The sequence below is a fragment of the Argiope bruennichi genome, chromosome 7, assembly GCF_947563725.1.
Source record: "Argiope bruennichi chromosome 7, qqArgBrue1.1, whole genome shotgun sequence".
NCBI classification, from domain to species: Eukaryota; Metazoa; Arthropoda; class Arachnida; order Araneae; family Araneidae; genus Argiope; species Argiope bruennichi.
This window is the reverse complement of record NC_079157.1, coordinates 38,190,840-38,206,234: the sequence shown is the minus strand read 5'-3', so window position 1 is coordinate 38,206,234 and position 15,395 is coordinate 38,190,840. Positions and strand designations below refer to the sequence as shown.

The following is a 15,395-nucleotide window of genomic DNA, read 5'->3' as shown; positions in this document are numbered from 1 at the left end:
CCATAAAAAAAGGGGATTTCATAACCATTTTCCAGCCATTTCCTTATGCTCTAGAATGGTTGTTCCCAACCTATAAGTCGCGGAATGGCATTTCATAATTGTTTTAGGTGCTACTTTCTGGAAATTGAAACTGAAGGACAATAGATCAGAAATCTTTTCAAAAAGGACTATAAAATAATTAAAAATATCCTTAAATTTTAAAAAAAAATCCCTTTAATGTAATTATGATACAACTAGAATCTTAAAATCGTTTTTGAAATCTTCATTTATCTCGTTCTGAGTAAATGACCGGCAACTATGTGTTTGCGCGTGTGTCCGTGCTCGTGAAATTTAATTTGAGTAAACAATCTTAAATTTCTTTAACGTTTTTTTTTTATTCTTCATAATTTCAAGAAAATAATAAATTTTTATATATTATCAAAATTCTTTGTCTTAGCCATGGCAAGTGCAACATTGGGCCCCGAATAGAAAAGCAGAAATCAGGAAAGATACAGTGACATTGTGTTAGGAACTTATATAATTTTAAAAAAGAATTTGCCAAAGCATTTTGATTCTTTGGGAAAAATAATAGCCTGCGCTATACAGAAATTAAAGTTACAATGAATACTTTTTTTAAAGATAAATCTTGATACATCAATTTTTAATATGATAGGTTTGATTACAATTTTAGATCCATTTTACATTAAAAACGTCATGCCTTACTTACGTAAATAATTCATTCATTGTGTGTAGTAATTTTTATAAATCAATTTGTCATAATTGAAGTCTGTAGTTTTTTCTTTTATTTAAAATCAAAGAGATTAATTAATTCTCTGAACATACTATAAAAGTAGTGCAAGAATTGTAAATATCAGATAACGCAGAATGTTTAACTATATATGTGTTGAATATAGGGGACATTTCTCTAACGAAGTATTTCTGCATTGTTCGTAAGCACATACCCTGCGCTCCTGTTTGCAAAAAAATTGAAGATTCTAGGCAAGAAAAATCAGGAAAAAGTTTTCTTGACTAGTCATCCATTTATTCATGAAACCACTTCTTATTTTTATACAATTTCCGATCAGCAATTAGATATCATGGTTATGAATATTTCATAAAGACAATAAAAATTATTTTCTTCATAAACTACTAATTTCACAAGAAACTCGCTGGGTTTCCGCGTGATCGTTAAAATAAATTTGTTCTGCTTTTCCTCGCGAGCTATTGATAGCTCACACTCCACGTGAAAGTCTATTTTTCTTGACTGCAAGCAGACAAGAAATCTTTTCTGCATAACTTTCAAGACAACGAATGACAAGAATGCGCTGCCATCTGGAGTTAGGAAGGGGAACTAATCCCGACAACATGAAAATATAAAAGGAGAAATTATTTATTATGAAGCATAATTTGATAAACCACGATTGGTTATTATCTGTGTAACGCATTTCAGTTGCACATATAATAACCAACAACCATCACATATAATAATTTGATGCGATGCTAGATTCACGTCAAAGATCTCTAATTCGTAATTATCATTCTCCGTTGTCATACAGAGCATTCGTGGCCTAAACTAAAATTGACAATTAGAGGAAAATAACACCTTTTTTAATAGAGTTAGATAGAAAGTTTTGAAAAAACCAAACCCGCAGGTTCAGCACTCTGGAAAGAAATGAAAAAACATTGTAAACTAAAAAAATTTCTTCAAAAATAAATTAAATCTTAAATTTTTCAATCAGACATATTTGAAGAGCAACATAGATTTAAAACGTTTTGTCCAATTAGCATTGTTCTTCCTTAAGAAATCTTAAGTTCCTAAAAAGAATCTGTCAATCACATTTTCATTCGAAGATAAGATTCTTTTTTATTCTTTTTTTGCAGAAGAGCCAGGATTTTGTCCTCTTCTTGATGACGAATTCTTGCTTCGATTCCTCCGAGCCAAGAAGTTCCACGTTGGCAGAGCTTTCGCCACTTTGAAAAACTATTATGCCTTCAAAGTTCGCTATTCCGGGGTTGTCACGGACTTGCTACCGAAAGATCTCAGATCTGTTTTTGAAACGGACAAAGTAATCATATCGCCTAAAAGGGGACCTAATGGAGAAGGCATTCTCATATCGTTCATAGGTAAGAAGATGCAACTTATCTACTTTCTAAAAATATGTTATGAGATGGTGGATAACTTCGTAATATTGAAAATCTTATATCTATATGTTGAAGTTAATCTATAAAAAAGAAGCCAAAGAACCAATCATAAAGCGCCAAATGCTGCCCACCTTTCATAAATTATTGTCTCATATAAAAAACCCAAGACCTCTATCATCACCTGTCTGCACCACCCTCCATATTCGAGAAGAATTTCAGAACTCAGGAACCCCCAAGGCAAAAATCTTTCAAAAAGTCACTCAGCCACAACCATTGTGCTGCTTTTATATGAAATCTCTCGAGCCCTACCTAATCATCAATGGTCACCAGCCTCACTGTCCTAAAATAAGATGCATTTGCCATAAAATCTCTGCGTACAAACGCACAGTAAATATTCTAAAGAATATAAAAGTATAATATAGTGATAATATTAATTTAATTTTTATTTAAAATATTTCTTAAACAATTCATTAAATATCAATAACAATTTCAGAAATATAACACACATTGCTTTAAAGTAATACTAATAATAATTTTAAATTATCCAAAAAGTAATCAAAATAAGTTTGTTTACAGATGAAAAAACCTCTTCAAAAAGTAGCTTCCATGGACTGTTAATTAAACTTCAATATCTGATTGGATAACCTTTATGTATAAGAACCTCTGCCAATCGTTTAGACATAAATCAGTCAACAAAACACGTTGTTTTATTCTATTTGTTGCATTACCACCTAAATTAAAATGAATTAGTGGCAAAAAATAAATGCAGACGATTTTTCATTACATAAAGTTCATGGAGGCTAAAAAGTGAAGATTAATTTGCAAATATCCATTTAATTTGTACATGTAAGCAAACTTTTTTCTGATAATTTTTTGTGTAATTTTAAATTATTATTATTGCTTTAAAACAATGTCTGTTACCTTTCTGAAATTGTTACTGATATTTAAGAAAAACTTTAAATAAAATTTTAAATTAATATTGTCACTGTAATGTAATTTTATTCCCTCTCGAATGTTTAATGTGCGTTTGTACGCAGACACTTTCAGGCACAACATATAAAAAAAATCAAAGTTCTCAATTTTAATAATTTGGCAATTTGCATATAGTGTTATCCAATTAGAATGCCCTATGCTTATTGTTCAAATTTAATTTTAAACGGAACTTTCTTTTTTCAAGTAAAACTCTAAATTTCTTTGCAGCTCATCAAAATTAGACCAAACTGCTAAATTTAATACAGTTGCCTAATAACTGATCCTGAAGGCGTCTTTAAGATCATATTTAAGCACGCTGAATGACAATTTGCAATGAATAATAATCTACTGTAAGATTTGAATAAGAAAAATTTAAGAAGTATCATTCTTACCTGGCCATTCATATTTATTTTCTTAGTCCTTCGTTATTATAATCCGCAAATTAAATTTCGTTCGAATCAACGAATAGATAAACTGACAAATCGTATAGTTGCCGATAATAACATGGACACTAAAGGTCAACCAAAATATAAATTTTGTTACAAGCAATTACAAGTACTTTACATGGGTCTTACAAAGAGGTACTTCCCATTATTCGGAAGTTAATGATGGTATCATTAATCATTAACTAGACACTGTAACCATTATTGTAATTTTTTTGTCATAATATTCAAAGAAGTTGCTCTCCAGATTTAATTGCTGTAAAAGCATCCTGCCGACCAAAATATTGTTTAATTATTTTTTAGTATGAGGATTGTGCAATTGATACTAATAAATGCATCTATCATATAAATTTTTTCATGTAAATATTATGTTTTATTCACTTTGTGATTGGTAAATAGCGTGTCACATGACCAAGATATTTGAGGTTTGTTTTACCAGCATTGCTTGGTATATTTAATGAAAATTGTTATTACGTCATAGTAAGTATTTGTAGTGCATTTGATGGTGAAATGGTGACAGAAAAGAAAAGTAAAACTTTAATTAACGGCTAATGAATTTAAAACAATATTAGTTGTTAATCCTGTTTTTAGACACATCGTTTGTGGCAACACTGATGAATAATTTCCCGGTTTATTTGTCTTTTTCGAGTAACGGAAATGTCTCATGGTTAATTATCATCTGAATACTAATCACTGCATGCATTAACCCTGCATTATTTTTTGAAAATGGTAATGGGGCATCCAGCGATATCGGATGAAGAAAAAATGCGAAAAAAAAATCGAGGGAGAATCTGGTAATTTAAAAGCAAAGCTTATCGTGAAGCTGCTAAGATTGTAACAAAATGTGAAAAATTGGTTCAGTATTTAGATATTGTAGATGTCAGAAAACAATACTCACATTGTGGGGTTTGAGTTTTGAATTGGATGTAAGCCGATCTGAAAATGTATGTTCTCATCAGGGAAAGATTAAGTTTCCAACAATGAACGAATGGGCATTAGAGTTTAAAACTTGCTAACTAAAAAACATCATGTACAATATCCAGTTTACAATATACATACATGCGTACAGTACAGTTTAAGGAAAATACTAAAAAAAAAATTACATAACGTATATTATTAGACTTTTGGTAAAAATCCTTTGACTTATCATAAAACATATTGAAAATAATTAATCGGTGTTGTTTGAATTACAAAAATATTCAGTCGCTTGGTTTTGTTCTTATAGTTTTTAGGTTAGAAAAAATTAACTTCTAAAGTGAATGAACTGAATAGTTTTGTATTTAATCAGATCTCTAGGACTTTAAGAATAATTTGAACTTGAATATTTAAGTAAGTAGCGTAAGAATTATTTGTTTTTGAATCGAATCCGATCATAAAAATGGAGTCCGCTTTTCCTAAAATTAATATTAATCAACGTTGAAAGAAACTAAAATCAAAAACTGATTTCCTTCTCAATACAATTTAATTCTTAAATACTTTCAGTTTGACTGCGCTTATCTGGAAAAGGATTAATTTAATTTCTTACATTTCCTACCATATAACCAGCAAAATTGGTCTCCCTAAAACTTTCTCGCATACTCTCTAATAAACTTGTCATCCCAGAGAAAGCCTAATAAGGCATTGGCGTAACATTTTTGGCGTGAATTTATCCTTTTTACTGAATCTATCGTGTGATCCTTGGCAAGTTATTTGCCGATTAAACCATGGCATACGGCTAGTAATAACAGAAAATCGAATTTGTATTTTAGGCACGTTTCTCCCAGCCGTTTGAAACAAAAATTTGATACATAACTGCAATCATAGTCATAAATTGCCATACCAAATTTGATATACTTAAGTTACTGCGTTTTTGAATAGTTGTGTTTACTTATTTCTGAAAGTACAGACGGACAGACTGTCAACCCATAGTTGGATTTGGCTCAAAATTTGATGTGTGCTTGCACTACAAATGCTAGATCTATGTATCGAATTCTATTTATCTAGCTCTCGTTGTTTAGTCATTATCGTGTTAATTTATATACGGACAGACGTATTTCCGCTGAACCGATTTTACTCAAAATTTGATAAATGTCAGCAAATATGGTGTAAAGAACTTATACCAAATTTCAACCGTCTAGCTTAAAGTGTTTTTGAGTTATCTTTGTCAGAGAAAAACGGACATTTTCCAAAAATGTGTTTCTCGAATTCAAAGAGGTTCGTCAAAATCTTTGTGCTTTGATGATTACTACATTTTCTCTATACTACGTATATAAGAAAGTAAAAATGGGGAAAATAAATAAATAAAAGTGAATGGAAAATAAAAATTGGCAAATTCATCGTCTGCATTCGAAAGGAATGCTTAATAATGAAATCCGAATTATTTGAATTTCTGAAATTGATCTATCTAAATATCCAGTATCATAAGTATAAATATTTAGTTAGTGACTCGCTTGAAACACACTATATGCAGCTAAACTGATCAAGAAAATTGTGTATATCAGTATTTGTACAATTAGTCAAGATACTACCCAGATATTACACTTTATTCCGAAATTGATTATTGCACATTGAAACTGCAAGTGTTTATAGCTACCGAAATATGTTCTTAGTAAGAGTATGAAATGCTTTTAATTCAGAGATGTAGTCTCATTTAGATAATTAAAAACTCATTTTTTTTTTCAAAATACTCAAATTTGAATGCATATCCAAAATTTTCAGATTAAAATAATTCGAATACATATACATTTTTGTTATATACATTTAACTCCTAATGCTAAATGAAAGATCCATTTTTTTCAATATATATTTCAAACCAGAGTGGACATTTGACAATAATTCTTGTCTTTTTTTATTATTACTATTAAAATCTATACTTATAATAAAGCTCAATGTGTGTGTGTGTGTTTGTGTGTATGTGTGTGTGTGTGTGTGTGTGTGTGTGTTGGCGCTCTACAGGCCAGGTCATTTGACATACAGCTATCAAATTTGGTACATGTATACCTTAGAGGTCGGGAATGTGCACCTGGGGTCCTTTTTTTTTAAATTTTAATTAGAATTTTAATTATTAATTAAAAACTAACTTTCCCGCCAAAAAAATCTTCCATTTTCCCCACCGCCAAATGAGAAAGGCTTCAGTTTTTTTTTCTCCCAACAGTCATGAGGCTAGGGTTAACATTTTTCGGCGGATTATTTCAAACGATTCTGTTTATTTTCTTAATGTTTTATGCGTTTAAAATTAAACATTGTTAATGAATCCATGTTTCAGATTCATTCTGAAGTATTTTTGAATTAAAATAACACAGAATAAAGGAAATTAAAAATGTCTAATCTGCATAGCGTTACCCCAACTGGCGTAGAAAAATTCACGCAGTTCCGTTACCGTAACTGGGGAAGAAAATTCACGCATGCGCATTATGTTCTGATTGTTGCCATGACAACCATTATCAACGGATGATTTAAATTATTTTTAGGTTAGTTGCATGCTTTTGTAATTAAATTGTATTTATGTTAGTTATATCTTTTTTTTGTATATGCTTATAGTTTTAAGTACATCGTTTTTTAAATAGTTTTTTTTAAACATGTTTTCGACCAATTATTTTAAACGATTCATTTTATTTTCTTAGTGTTTGATGCATTTAAAATTAGACATTGTTAATGAATCGATCTGTTCATGATGAATCTGAGAAAATGTTGTTGACAAATTCTTCAGATATTACATAAATTAAAAAAGATATTCTTTAGTGCCCATAAAGTTTAAACGCTCAGTGACTCTATTATCAGTAATCATATTATTTAAAAAAATGCTTTGTTTCAGTAAAAAATATTATTATATTAATTGCAGATTAATCATTTACACTTTAATTTAAAGCATAAATTCTACGAGGGGTAACAGAAAATTAGAGAGATACATATCACGTTATGATTGAAGGCCTTTATAATATTATGAGTAAATTATATGACTATCAAAATTTGAAGTTTTAAAATATTTTGCTGAAGAATCTATTAAAGTTGGAATTGCATAAAATATTTAATTATTAAAATTTTAACGAACATTAAGATTGGCGAACCGGCTGGTCGCCAAAGGCGGCTAGTATTAAATAAAAAAGACAAAAGTTATGATTTTTGAAAAAAGTATGAGTCAATTTTATACTTTTAATTATTTTTAAATTCAAACGTTAAAGTTTTTTGAATAGAAACTCATAAAAATTTTGGTACCAGAAACAAAATCTTAAATATCATTGTTGCAAATTTTTTCTTTATTTTTTTAATGCATTTTAAAATATGTAACAAAACCCAAAAACTTTCCAAACAGCATGATTTTCACTTTCCTTAGGGAGCATCTCAGTTTTAGAAAAAGATTCGCTCCCAAAAATCATTTTAAAATATCGTTAAAATTGTACTGTAAACAAAGCATTTCTTTTAAACGTTGCTTTAGATTAAAATGTCTTCCTTTGTCTTGGAAATAAATGCTAGGCTGAGGGAAAAAAATCGATATAGATTCTTCTCCATTTAAATGCCAAATGGAGTTTCTCTGGGGCAAAAAGGAGCCAATTACAGTAGTAGAAATGATTTTTGTGGTCTCTAATAAATGAAAGAAAAAAAAACTTACAAATGTTTCCACGTATTAATTGGTTTTATTTATTACTCTTTCTGATAAAAACAGATTAAGTATAAAAAAAATCTTTAAAAAGTATCGTTTGGCGGAAACTTGAACGTACAAATCGCCAGATTTATTTTGTTTTAAGTTTCATTTATGTAGGAATGTTTTAGGAAATAAACACTTGCTTTTATTTTTCAACTAATGGAAAATTTTTTGTACTCAATTTGTTTCATTAATTTTAATATTTAAGTTTATTAAAAAAAACTTTGATTTCTATTAAAGGATATGTGCCAAAAATACTATTTAACCAAACTTTTTTTTATTTGAAAATACAAATAAAATAATATACAAACAAAGAAAATTACATAAAAGTATGAGTTTCAAATTCTTATTAAATCATATTTCGTCACTCTCATTGGTGAACTTAAAAAAATAAACTCTCCTTCTTAGAGCAAAGTTACCATACCTACGGCTGATTTGGAAACCAGAATGGTGGAAAATATTAATTGAGGAACCTATTTTCTACGTTTACATGTATTGTAACGCCTCTAAATTTGTTTCCCTGCATATTCCAGGTTCTTTTAACTGATTTGACTAACATTCTATTCTACAAACAATACTTTGGCGACTTTTCAACATTCAGAAAAATTGAAACGATGAAAAAGTGAGGGTTGCAATTGGAAAGTTAGAATATTATACATATATAATTGAACCCTTCTGAGAATGCCGCTGTATATTTTTAATTAGAACATATTTTCAGATTCAATAATATATTTTTTTTCCTATTAGCCTTAATTTGTACAGTCCACAAAAAAAAATAGCCGGACAGACTATTTTTTGATAGACTGTACAAGGACTTTGACAAACTTGTTATTCTGGGACTGACAAGGACAAACCTGTTATTCTGGGACTATATAAACCGTTAAAAATGGAAATGCATGTGTTGGGCTTGTAGTAATAGATAGAAATGTGAAATCTTGATAAGATAAACTGTCAAGCTTCATTGTTGTTATAACTTTAAGAGTTATTATACTAGAATTATCGCTGTCAAATATATGTGATAATGTGGGATTGCGTAAGTCACACTCCTTAGTTGATGATGCTTCGACCTGCTCCTCATGTTAACACAATGATGTCAAATTACCTTATGGAGATTTCATATCATTATCGCTACATGTGCAAAACCTCGTCTGATATTTAATATGTTCAAAAGAGGTGGTACTACAATGTTTTGATACAACTGCAAAACTTTAAAAATATCAGTTTCATTCTTCAATAAAGGTAAAAACGTTTAGTTGTTTAATTCTCCTTTTGAATGCGAATCTTTTCTTGCAGGATCTTTTGATACTGACTCCTTTACTGTCGAGCAGCATTTCGCCGCATCTCTTATCAGTGCAGAAATTGGAATGGAGACAGATGGCTCGCAAGTTTGTGGCAGTCGTCTTATTATCGACATGCAAGGCATGACATGGCGCAAACTGAGGCATTACATAAACCCATCATTTGTTAGCAGTGTCGCCAGGTGCATACAGGTGATAATAATCAGCAATCTTGTCAAAAATTATATTTTATTTAGATTTTGCACTGCTTTTATCGAACAGATTTTTGATTCATCCTCATTAGAACAGCCAAAATTCATGTAACAAAAAAATAAAGTTAAAGTTAAAAAAAAACTAATGATATGCATACACTAGTTACTTACAGATTACAAGACAGAATTTTACTTGATAAAAATATTATAAATTGTGGCTAACTCTAATTCTAATATTATGACTTGTTAAAATTAATACAAGATGATATATGAAAATCTATAAAATAAATCGCTTTCTAAATCCGATAAATCCAACAATAAATTTGTATTTTTCAGTTCTCGATTAGTCCTAAAGCAATGATCTATTTATTCATGTATTTTACAACTAACTAATAGAGGATTAACTTCACTATCTAAATAGAGACCCCCCCCCTTTATATGAAGGCATTGTTATTTTGATTCAACCACAAATTAATCAATTAACCAACTTAATTAACTGTTGAGATGTTAATGGAATCAGTGTAATCTTTTTGTAATTATTCTAACTTCTATCAAAAATTTTATTTTGATATAAAAGCTTAATAAATTAAGTTTTAAAAGCGCATTTTAATAGCATAATAGGTAGAAAAAACATTTTGATTATCATTCTTTAAAAAAAATCTTGAAATTTATGTCTGTCCAAAATAATACCATATGGTGCTACGATATGGAATTAAATTTTAATTTAATTGATAATTAATATATAATAAATTCTTAATACATTAAAATGATGCATAGTAATCTAACAATCACAAATGAACAAAATGTCATTCCTCCAGCACATCAGAAAATGAGGAAGAAAAATTGATTAAAAACTTTCATTTTTACCTGCATGGACCAAGTGAAGTTTAAAAGTTTAGAAGTATAAAATTCAATTAAGTGCATCAAAACATTCGGAAAAATTTTCATTTTAAGAAGTTTCAATAATTTGTCAAAAATTGAAGTTCTCCTACTCTGTAGAACTATAAGCAATCCGAACCAAACAAAAGAAGATTGCTTCCACATATGAATGAATATCACACGAGACATATGCATTATGAAACATAAACAAGTAGCACGTGAAAGAATACAGGTGATTGAATAATTAAGGCTTTTTTACCGAATAGATAACAAAATAGTAGCGCTATTTATTGAAAAAAATGAAGCTTCAAGTTAAGAAAATTGTTTGGATTTACGAAAATATATCCTCTTTGTGTCTTTTTTTTCATTGACTTTGTTTTAAGTTTAATATTTTGTAGAAAGGCATCATATGTAAATCAATCATTAAAAAAAATTTCTTGACGCAGGATGTGATGCCTTGTCGAATCTGCGGAATCCATGCAGTACATGAACCATTTTACTTCGGTTCTGCCTATCAAGCCATCAAGCCTTTACTCTCCAAAAAACTCAGAGAAAGGGTGCGTATGAACATTACTTTCATTAAAATCCATGCATTTATTGAGGATAATACAGAAAATGCAATTATTAATGACCGAAAATGCTCATGGCAGCAATTATTCCATGACATTCCAATTCAATCATGAGAAATGTATCCGCTACTGATAAATTATAAAATTATACATGGCACATTGATCGATCATAAAAAGAGGAGGACAACCGTTGAAACAAGTATTTGGCAGCTAAAATTTATTAGATAAGTAGCCGCCTTTGGCAACCAGCCGGTTCGCCAATCTTAATGCTCTTTAAATTTTAATAATTAAATATTTTATGTAATTCCTAATTTAATAGCTTCTTCATCAAAATATTTTAAAACTTCAAATTTCAATTTACTCATAATATTATAAAGGCCTTCAGTCACAACGTAATCTGTATCTCTAATTTTCTGTTAGCTCCCGTAGAATTTATGCTTTAAATTAAAGTGGAAAGGATTAATCTAAAATGAATATAATAATATTTTTTACTGAAACAAAGCATTTTTTTATAATATGATTACTGAAAACAGAGTCACTGAGCGTTTAAACTTTATGGGCACTAAAGAATATCTTTCTTAATTTATGTAATATCTCAAGAATTTGTCAACAAAATTTTCTCAGATTCATCATGAGCAGATCGGTTTATTAACAATGTTTAATTTTAAATGCATCAAACACTAAGAAAATAAAACGAATCGTTTAAAATATTCGGTCGAAAACAGGTTAAAATGAACTACCTAAATAACGACATACTTAAAACTATAAGCATATACAAAAAATATGTAACTAACATAAATACAATTTAATTACAAAAGCACACAACTAACCTAAAAATAATTTAAATCAAGTCCGAATCCGTTGTCAACAATCAGAACACAATGCGCATGCGTGAATTTTCAACACCAGTTACGGTAACGCAAATGCGTGAATTTTTCTACGCCAGTTGGGGTAATGCTATGCAGATTAGACATTTTTAATTTCCTTTATTCTGCTTTATTTTAATTCAAAAGTACTCCAGAATGAATCTGAAAGATCGATTAATTAATAATGTTTAATTTTAAATGCATCAAACATTAAGAAAATAAACAGAATCGTTTAAAATAATAGGTCGAAAAATGTTAACCCTAGCCTCATTAGTGTGGGAAAAAAACTGAAGCCTTACTCATTTAGCGGTGTGGAAAATGAAAAGATTTTTTTTGCCGGCAAAGTTAGTTTTTAATTTCTAATTAAAAATTCAAAAAAAGGGACCCCAGGTGCACATTCCCGAACTTCAAGGTATACATGTACCAAATTTGGTAGCTGTAGATCAAACTGTCTGGCCTGTAGAGCGCCAACACACACACACACACACATTGAGTTTATGTAAGTATAGATAGATAAATATGTGGGAGAATATTTGCCATTACTATTTTATAAGGTAAGATTTTAAATGTTACATTAGCTGATTGGTATAATCTAAATTAATTTCTTTTAAATTTCTTCAGATGCTTAAAAATAGATAATGTAGTCCATAGATAATGACTTTATTATTATCGCACAATTCTGCACTTATTCCAAAATAAATAATCTGTATTGCCAAATTTACTTAAATAGATAAACAAATGCATTCGGAAGAATTAAAGCGTGCAGCTTCTGAAGTTTTCTATAACTGACCGTTTTTACATAATATTGCGAATAAACTATTCAGCTTCTTTATTTTTTATTTTAATTAGTTAAAATAATTAGTAAAATTTAGTTCAAAGCATTTAAAAATTAGCAAAGTAAGGAAAGAAAGTAAACGTAGATTATTTTTCTATTTATTTAAACGTGACAATACAGCATACAGTGTTAAAAATAAATGAAGCTTGAGATTGAAAATTGCTTTTCAATCCCTAAATTTTAAGCAATTGCAGCTGCCGAAACATTTTAGTACAAAAGTAAAAAAAAGTTAGTCCGTTTAATTTGATTTATTTTTCTGTCTTCAATCGCGAAGTATTTCCTTAAGTAAATATCATTTGATGTGTAATAAAAATTTTCTAAGCACTATTAGGCGCGAAATTAATTTCAGTAAATCCTCTTTTATAAAATACTAGCCGCCTTTGGTGACCAGCCGGTTCTCCAGTACTAATGCTCCCAAAAATGTTCAATTATATTTTTTATAACTTGATCTCATAATAGGTTTTCCGGCAAAATATTTTTAAGTTTCAGATTTTGATAGTTATATAATTCAATCATATTATTTTGGAGGCCTTAAACAGCTCTGTTCTTTGTACTACTTATCTAATAAAATGAAGAATATTTTACATTGTTTTTGAAAATATTAATAAACCTGTCTGTGATATAGTCTAAAGGATACATAATTTAAATTAGATATGTTTTCGTTATTTCAAATTAAAATTAAAAATTTGGAAGTTAACATACAACTAGAGTATGCGTAACCATTTTTCTTCTTTGATAATTCCCATCGACAAAAAAACTCAAACTTTTTACTGTTGTTACTGCTGTTTAATTGTGTTGGATGGATTTCTTAAGTCTAAGCTATAAATAAATGCAAAGACTGTTTATAAGATCAAGAGAATAAGCTTTAAAGATAAGGCAGGCATACAGAAACAAGTAATTCTTACTTTCTTGTGTACGAAATATACAAAAATGAAATACAGAAATTGTTAAAAAATGCGACGAAGAAATTTTGAGGCATCTCCACATTTCAGATCTCCTTGAGCCCAAGAAAACCCATTTTCTGCCCATTTGTCAGTGAACTCAAAAACTCTTTTTCACTAGTAGGATATAATCTGGTATGTAGTTTTTGCAACAAATTTACGATCAAATTTTGGAGAAAATCCATTCAGACGAGGCCTGTCTATCTGGCTGTCCGAATATAACTTACTACAACTACAAAACTAAAAAAGCTAGATGGATAAACAAACTTAGCATCTAAAATGTAGATGCTTATTGAATTTTGAATCAAATCCGTTGAAGAGTTGACCACCTGTTGATCTGTACATTCAAAAGCATATAAACGCAATAATTTGCAAATGCAATGACTTTAATACATGTAATATGCTAAGTGATTTTCTGATAGCATGTCGATATGGTTCCATGTCCAATTCTGGTTTCAGTCATTATTATTTACACCCAACTACTCCGTTACCACAGAACTAAGCCGTATAAGCAGAGCTTATTGTGACTCATTTTTAAGACACTGCGTACAGGTCACGATATTTCTCGTTTTTAGCAGGCTAAACGTTATGGCCAAGTCACGAGATATCCCTTTTTAATGTTTTTTTCCTGCTAAATCGATGCATAAGCAACCAGTGGTAAATATTTAACACATTAAAGACAACAAAGAAATCTATAAGACACACGCCTGGGACAGCACGTTTTGGGGCAAACTTGTACTTTCTAAAATCATCATAACTCTGTAATTTATGAAGCAATAAAAAACACGCAACAAGTGAAAACTCGTGAGCGATCGGTAACAGATGGAACGCGAAGCACAAGAAAATTCGAGAGTGTTCCTTATCGTATTAAAACAAAATACTGCTGCAAATCATGCTGAACACCATTGCTCAAGGGAATATGCTTTACCAAATATCGCACTCTAAAGTATTATTCAAGCCTGTGAAATAAATATTAGGTAAAATGTAAAAAATCTTATATAAATGCATGTATAAAATATATAATAATATTTACGAATACTTTATGTAAATATAATAGCAAATGCAAATGAAAAATGTGTATATATGCATCCTATTGCTTGCCAAGCATGCTTCTAGGACATTAAAAAATGTGCGGGCCTTGGGAGCGCGCAGAGCGACGTATTCAATAAGAGAACAATTCGCAAAAGAGAACAATGACTGCTCACTATCAAAGAACAGTCAAAGAATCTTCAAACTCTTGGTAAAAGGCTAGGGACATTTAGGGACCTCTATTAGGGACATTTTGTCCCTAATAGTTGTATTTAGCTCTCTTGTATTTAGCCCTTTTGTCTTTAGCTCTCTCCTAATGTAAAAAGTTAACTTACATCTAATGTATTTTATGCATTTTTAATATTTTACAACTTAATATGTAATGTAAAATATAATGTTTTTTTTTTTTCTTTTCTTCTTCTGTATCAATATGCGTTTTCTCTAGAGGGTTCTTTATTGTTTGTAAGGGTCATCAAGTGTAGTTTGTTCCTTCGTGCTAAGGGGAGTTGCTCTTCAGCAGCCCCATCAAGTTTCCCGCATGGCCTCTGGCTATATCTATCCTGCCTCCGTAAATTTATCTCTCTTCTAATTTCCATCTTTAACTTTTGTAACAATTCTGGAGATTCTATG

At 29.8% G+C, this 15,395-nt stretch overlaps 1 protein-coding gene across 1 annotated transcript in view; it reads left to right on the top strand.

The window, feature by feature from the left end:
* Positions 1-15,395, top strand: part of LOC129976042 (alpha-tocopherol transfer protein-like) — a 28,513-nt gene that overhangs the window by 3,020 nt on the left and 10,098 nt on the right. The window contains exons 2-4 of the mRNA XM_056089391.1: positions 1,861-2,103; positions 9,451-9,647; positions 10,972-11,082. Of these exons, the coding sequence (XP_055945366.1) occupies positions 1,861-2,103; positions 9,451-9,647; positions 10,972-11,082 (551 nt within the window). The remainder of the gene's footprint in view (positions 1-1,860; positions 2,104-9,450; positions 9,648-10,971; positions 11,083-15,395) is intronic.